Source organism: Chaetodon trifascialis, chromosome 19, assembly GCF_039877785.1.
Source record: "Chaetodon trifascialis isolate fChaTrf1 chromosome 19, fChaTrf1.hap1, whole genome shotgun sequence".
Lineage (NCBI taxonomy): Eukaryota > Metazoa > Chordata > Actinopteri > Chaetodontiformes > Chaetodontidae > Chaetodon > Chaetodon trifascialis.
The window spans coordinates 18,078,295-18,094,021 of NC_092074.1; the positions used below are offsets into that span (position 1 = coordinate 18,078,295).

Sequence of the window (15,727 nt, forward strand, 5' to 3'; positions counted from 1 at the left end):
CACGTTGCTGTTAGGTGTGTCACACAGTTGTAGCCTCGCTCTGGTCTGCACATGACAAAGTTGTGCTCCTCGATGAGGAAATCTTATCGGCACCTGTTGAAAGCAAACAGTCTTTGTTTTATCTGTGAGGGACAGTCTATTCCTCCCTGCTGTTGATCTGATATTGCTTTATTCTCCTGAAGTGAGTAATGGATCACAGCTTCTTCTTCGTCTTCTTTTTTAAAAGCACATCTCGCCTGAACCATTATGCTTCTTTAATTTATCCAGCAAAATAAGCACATCTTTCTTTCAAGTTTGGCTTTTGTGTAAAACTGAATTTGCACAAAATAAGTGATAATGAGAGACTGTTGGGTACAGAAAAAAAAATCCATCAGATTTTTTTTTTTTTATTCCCCGTGATTAAAATTCCGCTGGTGTGTGTCTTCATTAAGTTTGCACAGTATCTCAGATTGATGGACAACAAACACCAGAAGGGCGTGAGCTCTTCTGGGATCAGTGGATATAAGCAAACACTACAATAGGAGATTGAATCCACTTTTAATCACCATTTCTTGGTCTGTATTGATCATAGAATCTCTCTACTGATGAAGAAGTGTGAAAAAATAGCTGTAATATGGCAAGGACTTGCATCGGAATGAAATGAATGAGTCTTGAGTTTTCCTACAATTTCATTGAGATTTGCTGATTGCGGCGGCGCAGTGTGATCTCACTTTGTCATTCTTGTCATGCGCTGCGTCGAGTGTGCAGAGAATTTCTTAATAAATGCGCTACATTCCAGCCAGTGGCATTTTTAAGACCTGGAATGTGTTTTTAATGGGAAATTTGTCTCTTCAAGGTGGTCTGTAAAGATTTTTCGCTTTGCCTGTCGCCACAGGTTCTCATTTAAGCATTACATATATTAATCCCTCTGGCTTTTTTTTGTTACTGGGTGAAGATAAGAAAGTTTCCCATTCTAATTCTGGTCATTTTTACTTTTAAAATGAGCAATTTCCCTTTTTTATTTCCTACAAAAGCGTATTTTCTGCAGGAAAAGGTCAGGTGAGCAAACGTGTTCATTTTCAGCAGCTAACTCTCCAGCAGACTTAGACTTAGACGGTTTCTTTATTGATCCCAATTTGGGAAATTATTTTGTTGCAGTAGCAATTAAACATACAGCAAACACAGGATGTACACACAATTATTTAGAAAAAGTAACACAAAATATAAACAGTAATAAAAATAAAAGTAAAACTAAATCTAGTTATATAATATGTATTATAATATATAATACATATTATTTAATATCATATAGTAAAAATACAATATAACTAAGTATATAAACAGTATTTACAGCAAAAAACTTTGTGCAAGTGGACCGAATGTGCGGTATTGCAGTAGTGCAGATATATATGTAAAAGTAATATGTAAAAACACAAGAGGCTGTGAGCTTCATGGATTAACTGTTCATGTTTCTATTGTAAAGTGTGATGGCTCGGGGCAGGAGTGATTTCCTGAAGCGGTCCTTGTGACCGCATGAATGGTTCCGTTGCACAACTGCAGCCTTGTCTTCTGACCACCAGGCAAAGCAGCAGCGTTCTGACATTTAAACTGCCTTGCTCAATAGCACAATACCAGACAATATGGTGGCAAAGTACTGACCCGACCCCTCTTACCTAAGAATATAATGCAGCCCTTCCCTGATGCACAGAGCAGTCATACAGTGAGAGAGCTGTCACTGCCCACTATCTCCCAGGAAGAAGTGGCTTCTAATGGGCTTTGGAAAGGACAGCAAAACCAGTGAATTTGCCAAGAGGGGAAACGTCGGGCGAAGTGGGTTTTTAATCGTCTTGCTGTAGAGCCGCCTGTCAGGGCTAGATTGGTTTGTGCCCCGGAGAGGATGAGGAGGAGGGAGAGGGGCCAATTATGCCCTCAGGACGTTAAACAAACATTGCTGCTCAACTTCGACTTTATTAGAGAAGTTGGACCTGAGAAAGACTTTGGCTTTCTTAATGCTCTTCTTCCACCCACAACTACAACTTGAGTCACTCCTTTAAAACGAGGGATCAATAACCCAGTGCTTTCTTTGATGTGCCAGGTTAGATCTTTTGAGTTTAAGAGACAACATAGCTGCTTTCTGTTGCTAATTGAGCTAATCTATATTGTCTAGAACCCTGCTTAGTCAGGTGCATGTACACCAGACAGCAGCCTTCTTCTCAGGTTAATAACGTTACTAAAACTTAAGGCTGCTTATTGCGACTTTGTGCATCCGTGGCTCTGAATGAACACGGGACAAATTTCAGCTCACAAAGGTAGAAATTGTGTCACAGGGAATTTGTAAACTGCGCTACTGCACATTTATGTTTACTATTACACCTGCTCAGTGATGCTCTCTGTCAAAGAAACCGCTGCGACGTGTGTTGCAAAAGTTATAATGTGGGTTGGTGGAGCTTTGTCGAGCACGTATTAACTGCTGTTCAGGAGACAGTTTGTACTTCTCTGAGATTCTTATCTTTTTATTGTAAAACCTGGGGTAGCAGCTCCTTATTGGAGCCAGAGAAGCAAAGCACAAGTGTATTTGCCAAACAGCGGTATAAATGTGAGGTTCGTGCTTTATCTTAAGTGTTTTCAAATGGGGTTCTTCGGTTTTACGGGAGAAAACAACGTAAAGGATCAAGCCCTAACTGGTTAGTTTCACAATGGGAAGCATCAATGGCTGTTTCTCATGCAGTGAATGTGACCGTCCCCACAGGGCCAACACTAGAGTTGCCTTTGGGTAAATGGGGCGAAGAATTCAGCCAGAGCAGCTTTCTAGTTTAAGTCTATCAAATGTGAACTCAGATCATTTTATTTATGAGCAAATGTCCTCCGTAGTTTAGCAAGGTTACTTTCTGCATATAACCTTTTCAATAAATGTTAGAGCAGCACCACATCAAACCGAGGAATATAGTATGCACCATGTGCTGCGTGTACCCCTCAACACTGGAAGATGGATATGTCTGATTTCACATCCAAATGAGAAATCAACATGGCCTTTCTGGGCTTAAGTCCTTCCCATTGACGGGTCGCTAATGATGTGCAAAGCTGCTGGATCTGATCTAAAACCTCCCCTGGAGCTCGGTTGCTCTCAGTCAGGCCGTGAGACTAGAATGGCAAAGCCCACACAATGGCGACCTGCGCCTCATTAGGGATAAAGTGCTCGGGGGAATGGCCTCAGGGACGACGCTAAAAACTGAGGGTCTCAGCACCCATCAGACGACAGGAGCGGGAAGGAGAGAGCGGGCGGGGAGGGACGCACACTCATGTGAATAAAGGAGCACGCTGGATTGAATGTTTTCCGACGGCCCATAAAAAGAGATGCTGGTACCATAACTTCAGAGAGAGAGAGAGAGTGAGAGTGAGGAGGGGGTGAAGATAGTGAAGCTGATGAAGGAGAGGACCACTGGGAGTTACACAGCACTAATGGTCTCCCCCTGCTTTCTTCTGAACATACTTGACAGCGTTAGCCATGGCTAACTGGCCAATTAGACAGCGGGGGAACCACTTCTGCTCAGCGCCGACCTGTTGTGTCCTCTCTGGTTGACACATCTTCTCTGTTGTGACGCGTTGCCTGTCTGTTTGATCCTCTCCGACGCTCGTTCTTTTCGATGATAAAACGTATCCCTTTGCACAAGAGGAGCTCCCTAACTGTGGGAATCGCCATTTGCTTAAACGGAGCCATCCAGGCTTTTCCTGTTACGTCTTTGTAATGCTTTTCATTGTGTCCATCCCATAAGTGCAGCCATATCCGGCCCACTCACCATCCTTTCCTTCCCCTCCCACATTTCTGATTTTTCCTTGCAGTTTCCACAAGACTTCTGGATGACCCTGACTTGTATCCTAAGGCTAATGTTTTTTGCTGCTCTCTCTTTTCCTGACTGGAGGGGGAAAGGGGGGGGGGTCAAAATCATCGCTCTGAGCTCTCTCCCAGCCTCCTATCATACTGAAGAGCGCATCGGGGGTTATGATTAGCTCTTTCCTTGGCCCGTCTGCTTGAGAAGCATTTGAGTATGTCCCCTCCCCCTCCCCGAAACAAAAGCCCCTCCTGAAATGAACACCAGCTCACTGTTAAGGGAGTGCCACCTACCTCCGCTTTTATTCCTTGAGGTACAAAAAAAACAGAGCATTTCTCAAAAGTAGGAGCTGTTTGTGAAGCTGATGGCTTCCTTCTCTTCTCATCTCCTCCCAGCTTCTGCAGCAGTAACTCCGTATTCGCTGCCATTTTGAAAGATTGCGCCGTCAACTGAAAGCAGTCATTCGTTCAGAACTCAGCGGTAATGTTACACCATACTGCGCCTCCGAGTGAAAAAGACCCTCTCAAGAAATGCACTTTATCTTGTGTCTGGCTTCATATTGCTGTTTAAAAACATGCATCTTTTTGCACAGAAACGTCAAGGTTCCTCTTGTGACTGATTAAACCCATAAAAACTCATCTCAGCTTTGGTGTAACTCTGTCCCTGTGCCTTCATTTAGTAAGCGTGGATCTAAACACTCCCTGCCTCTGTCTCCACCCACCCCTCCGCCGCTCGCCTGCACCTCCAGCGTACCTGCTCACCTTCGACTCTGCTCACCAAACACACAAACCTCGGCTGGTTTTTTGTTCTGCCAGCTGCTGTACGCTCTGCCATGGCCAATGGTAATGCAGGACTAATCCTCTGGTCCCAGCAATCCCAGTGAGGATTTTTATTATATTATTGTAAACTGAATAACTGACAGCTGGACAAAACAACCAATTTGAAGATGTCAGTTTGACTTTCCAGGGCAATGTGTTTTTAACATGTTCTGTCATTTTATAGAACTAACAAAGATATTAAGCAGATTAATTGATAATAAAAAGGCACAATTCTGCTTTTTAAGATTAAGATTAAGATGTACTTTATTGATCACACAACACAACATGCATATGCTACACTTCGGTGAACACAACAACACTACATGCAAATGCCATGCTTTGGTGAAATTGCTTCTTCCGCATTTAACCCATCCTGGAAGTCCCTCCTCCGCGGCAGACCAGGAGCGGTGGGCTGCCAGCCGACAGCGGCGTCCGGGGACCAATTCCTTCTTGTCACTATTGGTCAGGTGGTGATCTTCTTGTGGGGATTTTTTTATGGAGGATACCCTGTAATATCCTCGAAGGCATGGTGGAGGACACGCCCCCAGCGCCCACAGAGCACCAGGCGGGAATCGAACCCGGGACCTTGTGAGGCGACAGTGTTACGACTGTACCGCCGTTCCACCTTACCTTTGACAGCCAGTGTGTTATTCTGCACACACTCATTCTTGGCAGCTTGTCAAGTTTCCCACTTTGAACCATCTGGTATTGATAGCATATTTATTACATCTAATCCCTTTGTGATAATGGCGCAGAGTCACAGCAGCTATGAGGAATCCATGTCTTCGTCTGTGGGGAAGTCGTTAATCTCAAATCCATCTCTGTCATCTTCGCGCTTCCCTTCAGCCTGTGTTATCTCACTGTTTGTACGTTTTCTGTCCATTTTCACGGCTTAAAAGATAATTAGCCCCCATTTTCAGCAGCATTGATTAGGATGCTTAACCTTTGGAAGCGTAGCAGGACTGTAGTTGCTCATTAGGGCGTCAGTTCATCCTGCTTTATTCCCCACTTGGTATTTTGTGTTAAAGAGCAGCAGGCAGCCTGCAAAGTGTAATTGGGTTCATAAGAGGTTGTGTAATGAAGCCACCAGATTGCAGAAAATTTACATTTGTGTTTTTTGGGTTTTTTTTTACAGTCAAGCGATGAACAGTTTTATGGCGCTCCTCCTCACAACATCTTGCCTCAAAGGACTTAATTCATTAAAAATGAAAGTCAGAAGTCATTTCTGAAGAAAAATGCCAAACATTTGTTGGGTCCAGTTTCTCAAATGTGAGGATCAGCTGCTTTTCTAGGTTTTATATCACTGTTAACCACTGTTGCCACTTTGGGCTCTAGAAAATGCTAATGGCCAGTTTTGCTTACTGCCATTGTTTTGTACATTATGTTGTTGCTGCTTTAGCTGTAACGTCTTAGAACGTATTCAGACCAGGAAAGTCCTTTGGTCCGCTGTCTTTGGTTTGAACCGAAATACAAAAATTGGTTTGGTTCCTTTTCACATTGCAATTTTTGCAAGAGCCCCAGAATTTGTCAACAAGCCCACATGTTTGCAAAGATCGTTCAATCATTGGACAAAACGGTTGGGGGCGGGGTAATGCGGTAAAAAAAGTGGGTGAGGAGCTATGCCGGTGAAAAACAAACTATGGAGATTATGGAGATTCAGTATGTTGCACTCATTGTGCTTATATTGATTAGTTTCATACAGTTACAAACTTTTGGAGCATCAGAGGCGTTTGGCACAACATAATGCCCGCAGCAACAGGAGCCTGTAGCGCCCAAAAAGGCATGTAATTTTTAGAAATGGGTCGGACCTAGTGCAGTCGCTTTCACATATCAAGCGAACTGCACCAGGGTTCGTTTGGAAGCGAACCGAGACCACCTCTCCGGCTGGGTCTCGGTCCGGCTGTTTGGTCCGCACCAGAGTTCGATGGTTTGTATTCACACCAGCCCAAAAGGTCCGCACCAGCGATTTTTTTGGTTTAGTTCAAGGCAGGTGTGAATACGCCCCAAGTCTCTGTTGCCTCTCAAGAGCCTGAAGCCTGCAAGTGTGTGTAAAGGACAGAGTCACACTTTTTCAGGCCTGTCTTGAAACAGCACTCACATGCCCGTAGGTACATTGGAGCAGCCTTTGGTGGCTGTAATTGTTCCCCTGGTCCACACTGTCAGTGAAGAGACTCGATCCCAGTGTAAGAAATGCTGCTGCTGTGTTAATTGGCCCGCACTTCTGGGATTATGCTAATATCACAGAAGCACATGCTGACAGTCATCACATCCAAATACATCTATATGGAAATAATGTGCTTTGAAAACCCTTGTAATTTTTAAATTAACAGAAGTTGCAGTGTTAACAAAATAGTTGGATGAAGCTCTTTGAGCGGCGAACGCTTATTGTTGTAACAGTTGAAGAATATACTGGAGGATAACACAAAGGCAACAATGGTGCCTGTGTTTTTGGGCGTGGCCCATCTTTTCTCTGTTCTTTTCTTGTCTTCGGGAACCAACAGAAGGGAGGATCAAGGATTTCGTCTGTTTGCAGTCCCTCATTTGAAATTGCCCACAATGCCTGCCAGCTCAGTGATCAGTCCAGTCCGTTGATCAAACACTAAACATTTGGTACCAGCGCTTTGCTTGCACTCGCGCTTCTCTGGATATCATTCAGGACTGTTGTATTTTGTCACCACGCCTGTATATTCTGTGATGTAAAATTACAAGAAAATTGATTGATTGAAATCATCTGGCCCACATTTATATAACGACACGCTTTCTAAGATGTAAGAACCAACAAACAAACTGACCTCAGACAAATACTCCATCTACAATAGTTTCATTCTGCCCTATCAGACTGAAATATTACATCATGTGCTACATATTAGTGCAATCTTTCTAAATTGAGTAGCTCCTGTCAGAGGAGTGATTGCTTGAAATTGTAATTCGGTTTCAGGTGATTTGGATGGCTGCTGTCCAGATGGGGTGTTTATATTATAACAGATCGGCTCATGATGAGATCTGTTAATACATTACTTACAGTTTATACCTCTAGAGCAGTTTATGCCTCAGAGTAGAATATTTGAGTTCATAGCTGATGTGTGCACAGTGTTGAGACCCCCCCCCCACACACACACACACACACTACCGTATTTCTGTGCAGAGATGAAGATATAAGGCTGATAATCGTCTAAAAAGTGAAGTGTAAGTGTCTTAATATCTGTGCTTCATCCTCCAGTAACCTTGCCCACCTGTGAGAATAATGTAGAGGAAGAGTGGAGTCAAATTAATACCAGCTAAATGCTCATATTGTGACCCATGCTGGTAACATGGCCTATTTTGACAGCTATTTTAACAGTCTAACAGTCACTGCTCTCAAGTTTTTGAATCTCCCAGTCGAATGCACTCATGGATGAAAAAGTAATTTTCCAGCAATATCCTGTCTGGAGTTTCTCTATTGGCTCTGCTTAATTTTACTGAAGCCAAAACAGGGAAATATACAGAGTGAGATAGACAGTATAATAGTGTAACACAGTCTAATCCAATAATATGAGCACGATATGACCCCAGGAATGAGCATCTGAAAAAAATGTAAGATTTAAGTACGACTTAAGGTGGTACAGACTGATTACACACAGTACAGAGTCCTTTCAGCACATTGTTTCATCAGAAGTTGAATTTGTGGAAGACTGCAAATGATTTGTCATGTTAGCCTTCATCTCACCTGAAAAGGCTGGCCGTGGATTGGTTGAGCTTTGTGCTCATGCAAACAAATCGCCTCGCCACTGGTGATGTATGCATTTTGAAGATAGAGTAATCTCGTACAAGTAAGGGCTGTTTGTGTCACAGGGCACCCTGGGACAGTGGTGATGGAAAAGAGAATTTGTTTGCACTTCAGCATAACAAACACTTCATTCACACAGCTGTAAAAAAAAAATTGAGTTTGTTTCTGAACCTCAGAAATTTGTCTTTTATATAAAAAATCCACCTGTTGTAGTTCTGGAAGTAAAAGTTGGTTGTTGTGATGGGTTTATTTTTGCCAAACAGCCACACTGTCCTAAAAGGCTTTCTGTTTACAATGATAATTCCCATAAAGCACAGCTAGATAAAAGGCAAAGTGGCTGCTTCGGTAATAAGTCGTAAGTAGCCGCTGTCTGTTTGCTGATCTTCCTTCTTTTCTCAGACATGATAAAAGCTCTTACACCTTCAGCTTTTGTTTATTTGAAGTGAACACAATCAGTTTGCACTTTCGAGATGCACGCAGTCTTTGTTGTTTTGTTGTGCTGACTGGAACCCAATTCTCAAGTGTTGTTTGTTTGCTCACAGCAATTCAGTTTTAAAATGTGATTACCATATTAAGTCCCCCAAATAAACTAATTAAGGAAAATTATGGGCAGCAGTGTTTGTCTGGAGGAATGAAAATAAAGCAGAGCGACGGTAGAGCAGTGTTTTGAGTGTCACAAGGATAGTCGGAATTGATGATACTGGTTGAAATAGAGAAATTCTACACATTGAAGTAATTTTCAGATTTTATGCTTTTATATCGTGTGTGAAACCTCTTGTGCAGTGTTTGTACATTCCAGTCCTGTCATGGGGAGACTCTCGACAGACCGCTGTGAGCTGCAAGACGAGGGTGACATGACAGCCAAAGTGTGTCAGTAGGGTACTTTTCAGTAGCCGTAGCAGCCTGTAAAAACACAGTAAATCAACCCTCTGCGTTTCTTTGCTCTTTCGTTTTTATTTACTTTTGACAAATTGGAATTTGAATCAAGTCAGTGCAGTTTTCAAATGTAACAACAGCAAGAGAAACGGCCGAAAGGCTTGTAGCAAGCATTACATCCCACTCGTATGGATATTTAAGCATGTTAACATAACTTCTAGTCAGCCACATTGTGTTAATGGCCCCTAAAAATGTATTTCGTCTCCAAACATGCTCGCAGATTAGCTCGCTAGCGGTAAAGCTAGCTCGTAGCGGTCCATCGAAAGTCTCTCTAACATGGTGACCAGCGCAACCACAACCAGCTTTCTTGTTATAACAGTAGCATAATGGTTCATCCTCTCCCCCCTGCAGGTACATGATGTTGATCAACGGAAAAAATGAAGTCTTCATGATCGACAGAGACAACTCGATCTTCCACATAGCCAACCTAGAGTTTCCTTTCCGAAAGGATCCACGTGTCCACTTATCAAATACTCTACTGGATGGGGTGAGTCATTGTTTTTCTTAATGCTTGTCTTTCTTTGGGACCGCGATGTATTGTGCCATGTCGGCTTCTCGTTGCCTCATGAAAATCCATAAGGTTTCTCTCTTGGCTGGAATTGAATGTCCCCCTCCATCTCCTGCCTTGTAACATTCCCATCCTGCCCCTGCTGTGCAGTCTTGCAGATAATTGACATCAGTTGCCAAGCCTCAGGTGAGAGAACAACATGTTTCAGTCTGATGGTAGAGCCTGTCAAAGACGTCTGACGGAAAAATCATCATCCGTGTCCTGGAGAAATAGCTAATGAAATGTTTTACGCTTTTTCTGTCACCGTTGCCTTTCTGTTCCACACAGAGTTGTGTTGTAACGCTCAGCAGCGAACTCCCCGGGGTGGCGGGGGCCGCTGACTTATCCTCACCCTGTAATACAAGCCTCAGTCTTTTATGGCATGTGTGCTGCTTAGGTCACAAAGGTCTCGGCTCTCTCTCCAGCGGCAGGTGCACATGCACGAGTCATTATCACACTTCCTAACTGAAAACATAGGCAAGGAAATTGCTGCACGTTCTTGTTGTCAGCTGAGATCTGATTAAGAAGGTCTGCCAGTCTTTGGTATTCCAGCATTGGAGATAACAGATTGTTTGATAATGTTGATAAGTGATTGTTTTTGTTTTGCTCCCCTTTTTTTCCCCCAGCAATTTTATGTAAAATAGGTTTGAGCTTCCTCTTGGCTTAACAGTTGCTGATTGACACGGCGAATTTAGTTTCCTCACCCAGACAGGACATCTAATTGCAGCGTATTAGTGTTCCTTTGAAGGAGCGGTGCGGATGTGTGTTTAAATTGCTACAAGGTTTGTTTTGACGCGTTTATTCATCTGTTGATGCTTCTGGCTCTCGGTTCAGAGAGGCTGTGTTTGGCTGTTTACCGTGAGCCCTGTAGAAGCCCAGCTGTGTTGTCTGATATGTTTCATCTTTAGCCCAAAGGCACTGGTCTTTGTCTTTACATGCTGTTTTGTAGTACAGTTTTTAATGAGCTTTACATCAAATTGAGTTCCAATATGAGATGAATGCGCAATGTAAATTGAGTTTCCGGCGCTTTCCTTTGGTCCCATTAATGTATTCATCCGCTGCTGTCTGTGAAACGGTTCAGTATACCAGATGCATAATGATGGCAAGCCCGTGGAATGACATCATGTCTTCTATGCAACCCCTCCTAAAGTGCAGTGCATGCCTCCCCTCCACCCTCCTTTGTCCTCTTAAGCAGTCTGCCATTGATCCTTACTCCTTTGTCTCGCCAAATATGAAGTATAATCACGTCAGCCAATAGGGATACACATTTTAAGTGATATTTTTGATTGATGGTGGTTAACTGTAAAAAAAAAACGAAAATGGCACCAACAGCGGGTGAAACCAATGCAGAAGTGCCATCAGCTGCAAATTCCTGTTAGCAAGGTTACCACAGCTCCTTAAAAAGTCTTAAAATTAAATCAAGGAAATTAAGCTCATGAATTGTATCAAATTTATTGTAAATTTGCTTTAGGTGATAACGTTACAGATGGTGCGTTTAAGACTGATTATCGTGCACAGTAGCCTACTGGTTCCACTGAGCATGGTGGGGTTTGCACTGCTGCCTCACAGCAAGACGGTTCTGGGTTCGACTCCCGGTCAGCATAGTGCTTTTCTGTGCATGTTCTTCCCAAGCAGGTTATGATCCTTTGGCAATCAAAAAACAGATATGATAGATGTAAGATATGTAGTACTGAGCAGTATTTGTGCGGGTTGTTTTTATAAATTTAGACAAAAGTAATCAGTATGTCTTTTCATCAGGCTATTTTGAAAGCACAGCACTAATATTATGCTCGATGCAGTTTTCAGAAATTCAGTAGTTTGTGGACATACACTGCGTAGACAAAGTCCAGTTGATGCAGTGTGCATGTGTTGTGAAAAGTTAAAGATCACAGCGACAGCTCACTGGGGAAGGAGCTTACCAGCATTCAGCACAGATGGAACAGCAGTGGCTTAACAATAATGTCCACACAGGCCCAGCCGAGTGAAAATCCTGTCTGAATCCACATTGTGATGGAAATGAAGTGAAAATGGTACATTAATCAGTTGTTCTGGCAATATAGACAACCATGTTGCAATATTTACAATAAGCTCGCGGCCTGACAAGCAAAGCAGATTCTCTGGAATTTAGATAAAGCCAATCTTAGTCTTGAATAATATGCATGTGAATAAATCAATCAAAATTTTCACATAGTCCTGCGAAGCCAGTCATGATTTCATTACGTTTGTTCATTTGGTCAAGATGGATGCACGATGACTCTACAGAGCGCATAGTTAAAGCACGCCGAATAACTGACAAAGCACTCAATACAGAATGAGTCATAGAAAAATGAGAGACGTCCCGCAAATGGAGACGAATGACAGAGCAGGGGGAGTTAAAGGAGTTACAGTTAAGAGAATTAGAATTAAGTTTCTTCACAGGAGCTCCGATCATTATCCACAGAATCAGGTCCAGACATTGTCCAGAGTTGCCCTTTCACACATGTAGCACATCTGTCTGTGTCACAAGTGTCCTCACTTACTGGAAATAAACTGTTTGGTTTGAGCTGAGGGATGGCGCCGAGGCGTGCAGAACGAGGAGGACTCATCCATAGTGATGAGCATGTTTTTGCATTGATGTCAATACGACATGTACTCTCTCACTGTCTCCCCCCTCCCTCCCTCCTTCTCTCTCTCTTCTCTCCTCTCCCCGCATTGCATGTTAATTTAAGTAAGGCATCTAAAATTGGCAGTAGGGAGCACCTTTGCTTCGAGTGGAAAAAGTCAGTGTGGAGCTCAGTAACATTTTAAAATATGAGTGGAAATTGCATTTCTGGGACCACTACAGAGAATTGCAGGTCAGCATTTAATATCCTGACACTATTGCTGACCATACGCAGTCCAGCCATCTTATACTTGACGTGTCTTACCTGCCACCCTTTTACCTGTCAGGCACAGCAGTAGAGGAGTCTGAATATTTTATTCAGAGAAATACCACAAATATAGTTCTCTAAATGTAGAGCTTCACCCTCAAATTTATACCAGGTAAATCATCAGAGTTGCAACCCAACTTTCGCTCAAAGTGCTTTGGCAGTGGTGACGTTTGCACTCTCATCTCTGCTGCCGCCACATCCCATGGTTGTGTAACACTTCTTTGAAAACTAATCGTGTCTCTGCTGGGTGTCCTGCACCACCACCACTGCTGCACCTGACTCTCAACTTGAGAGTCTTACATAATGGATGCGCAGTGCTATTTCTGCTTCATGTCCCTCTCCTCCAGACCCCACCACACATACACACACACACCCACCTCCCCAATTCCCTGCTATTCTTCCCATTGCTGCAGGCGACTCTCTCTCTGAACATAGATCCCCTTGAGAGCACTCACCCCCTTGTGTCCCACTGTGAGTTCTCTCCTGCATAACTACCTTCAAAGAGGAACCATTTTCCACATGCCGTGACGTCACGACTGCCCAGATTCAGGACTTTTCCTTGTATATATTTTGTACATCTCACTCAATCGCATGTCTCTATCTCAGTAACTGTGTTCCTCTCTCCCTCCCTTGATGCCATTCTTGCCTTTATCTCTGCAGGAGATGATCATCGACAAGGTGAACGGTCAACCAGTCCCCCGCTATTTGATATACGACATCATCAAATTCAATGTGAGTAGCCCGGCCATTTGAGAATGTGTTGTCTTTCTTTGACCTATCGCTCCTGAAAATCTGCCGGATCAAGAAGTCAGACAGAATAAGCAAACAGCACATTGGAAGCCTGCCACTAACACTGTGGTCTATCAGCAGCTCCCTCTCCTCCCTCTCCCTTTTACTTACTGCTAACAAGGGTCTGCTTCGGCATAGGAAATTGGAATTTTTGTGGTGGTCGCCTGTCAGCAGTTTGTACTCCGAGCAAGGCGTGTGAAAAAACATTTGCATAGAATGCTTACTCTGAAACCTGAGAAATCAAATTCCCGGTTGGGTTCCTCCAAGGCTATACTATGGGAGGCGACAGAGCCAGGCTGAGTCGCACTGGGATGATGGCGCTTGTCAGTTTGCGTGCTGGAGTAAAGAGCATGGCTCTACTTGACCCTGCAACCTGACATGCACCAGGCTCAACTAAAGCCTGACCTTAACCACAACACTGGGGCTGAGCCACACTGAATATTTACAAGATTTTGTGCTTTTATCGCTTGAACTGGTATTTTTTCATAACTGCTTAGAAAATGATTTTGTTAAATATTAATCTCAGACCTTTAACATTGTCAGAATCATTGGATTAGCTCGATGTGAACCTGATGATCAGTCCATTACTTGCGTTATAGTTGGGCAGCAGTAATTGCCTTGAGGCATCTTTACATGTAGAAAGAACTTTTCTATATGTGTCACAGCATGTCTGTCCTGTTAAATTATATTGACTTGGCCGTTTTTCTCGAGAACAGCTCAAGGACATTACCAGGCAGTTAATTGCTAACACTCTTCCGAACTGTAAATTAATTCATCCCTTCGACCGATCTGCGTGCCGCTAATTGCAAGCCGGGAGGCACAGAGACGACCGAGTCGACAGTTTGCCCTGAGCGAGCCTCTGCTGTCTTCCTTATAAAAATTTGATGAATGCCTCGGGATGAAGGAGAGTGGTTACTTTGGCCATTATGTTTGTCTGTCGCCTTCTTTTCTCCATCGATCAGAGGATCAGCACAAGCAAGCGGCTCAATAAAGGCTCCAGTGGTGAGGGGGATCGTCTTTGTAAGACGGTGCAGAGGTTAGCAGCTCCACATGACTCCCCTTCGAGCCATCAGTAAAGCGCTGTTGTATCGATCCTAGCTGTCCATTATTAGACTTCTCCATTATCAGTGGTGGGCTGCACCTTGGCACCGAGGCTCCATCCTCAGACCGAAGATGGAAATGCAGCAGGAGGGAGAACACACCGCCTGCTGAGCCCATGGCCTAACGTCACACCTTACTTGTTTGTAAAGTCGGGTGAAGCGCACTGCTGGGATTCTTTTGATTAGAGCGTGATGAGAAGTGTGTGTCCTCTCGCCATGTTGGGTGATTTAGCTGTGAGTGAAGGGTCAGAGTTTGCTTAGCTCTGTGGATTTTGATGGAGATAAATGGGTTATGTCAGCATATACTGTGCTGTTCATGCTTGAGTTTATATTCATGGTCATCGTACAGTGTTATTATGTTGTGAGCACTGATTTGTAAAGTGCCTCTGCAACCATGTAACTGACTGACCCGGACTAGTACCCCGAGACATGGCATTCATTTTTTATTTCTGCAAAGTATAAAAAGCCTTTTTTTGTATTCTTGGGAAGTTGTTGCTGTTCGTCAGTCACTGTCAGCTCCCCCACTGTGGGGGAACTGACAAGAACCGATGAAAGCACAACAACAATTACATGTATGTCCAAAATTTCCAAGTTGCTGTACAAAGCTATTATCTTGAGGAAAAACTGTGGAGGTTTTGTCCTGACACTTTGATTGACCTCGTTATCTGTCATCGTGCCAAAAATAATCTCTCTTTTGGGACGGAATTAGACAAAATAATTGGCTCAATCAGATTAACAGCTGAGAAAGAGAGGAGTGCTTTTAACACTCATGGCAGACACCTTATCTGTCAAAGTATGACTGCTTTACCGACATCAGCTCCATTTACTTCTGCTCGAGAAGTTTGTCTGCAGGTACAGTCTGCTGCTCTGCAGGGTTTTCCACCCTAAGAATAGTCCCAGGGCTGCATCGTTCCTTTCAAACCAGCGGCAGCGTCACTCTTCCGCCTCTCTGCAGTCGCATCTCAGCAGCAGTGCTGTCATATAGAGTAGCTCTGAAATTTGTGCTTCTGCAGTACATTAGCATCCACAGTACGGAATATATGTGAAATATAT

The 15,727-nt window shown here is 43.5% G+C and overlaps 1 protein-coding gene across 1 annotated transcript in view; it reads left to right on the top strand.

The window, feature by feature from the left end:
* The window catches only part of rngtt (RNA guanylyltransferase and 5'-phosphatase), an 82,926-nt gene that overhangs the window by 14,396 nt on the left and 52,803 nt on the right, over positions 1-15,727 (top strand). The window contains exons 9-10 of the mRNA XM_070987796.1: positions 9,681-9,816; positions 13,446-13,517. Coding sequence (XP_070843897.1) covers positions 9,681-9,816; positions 13,446-13,517 — 208 coding nt within the window. The remainder of the gene's footprint in view (positions 1-9,680; positions 9,817-13,445; positions 13,518-15,727) is intronic.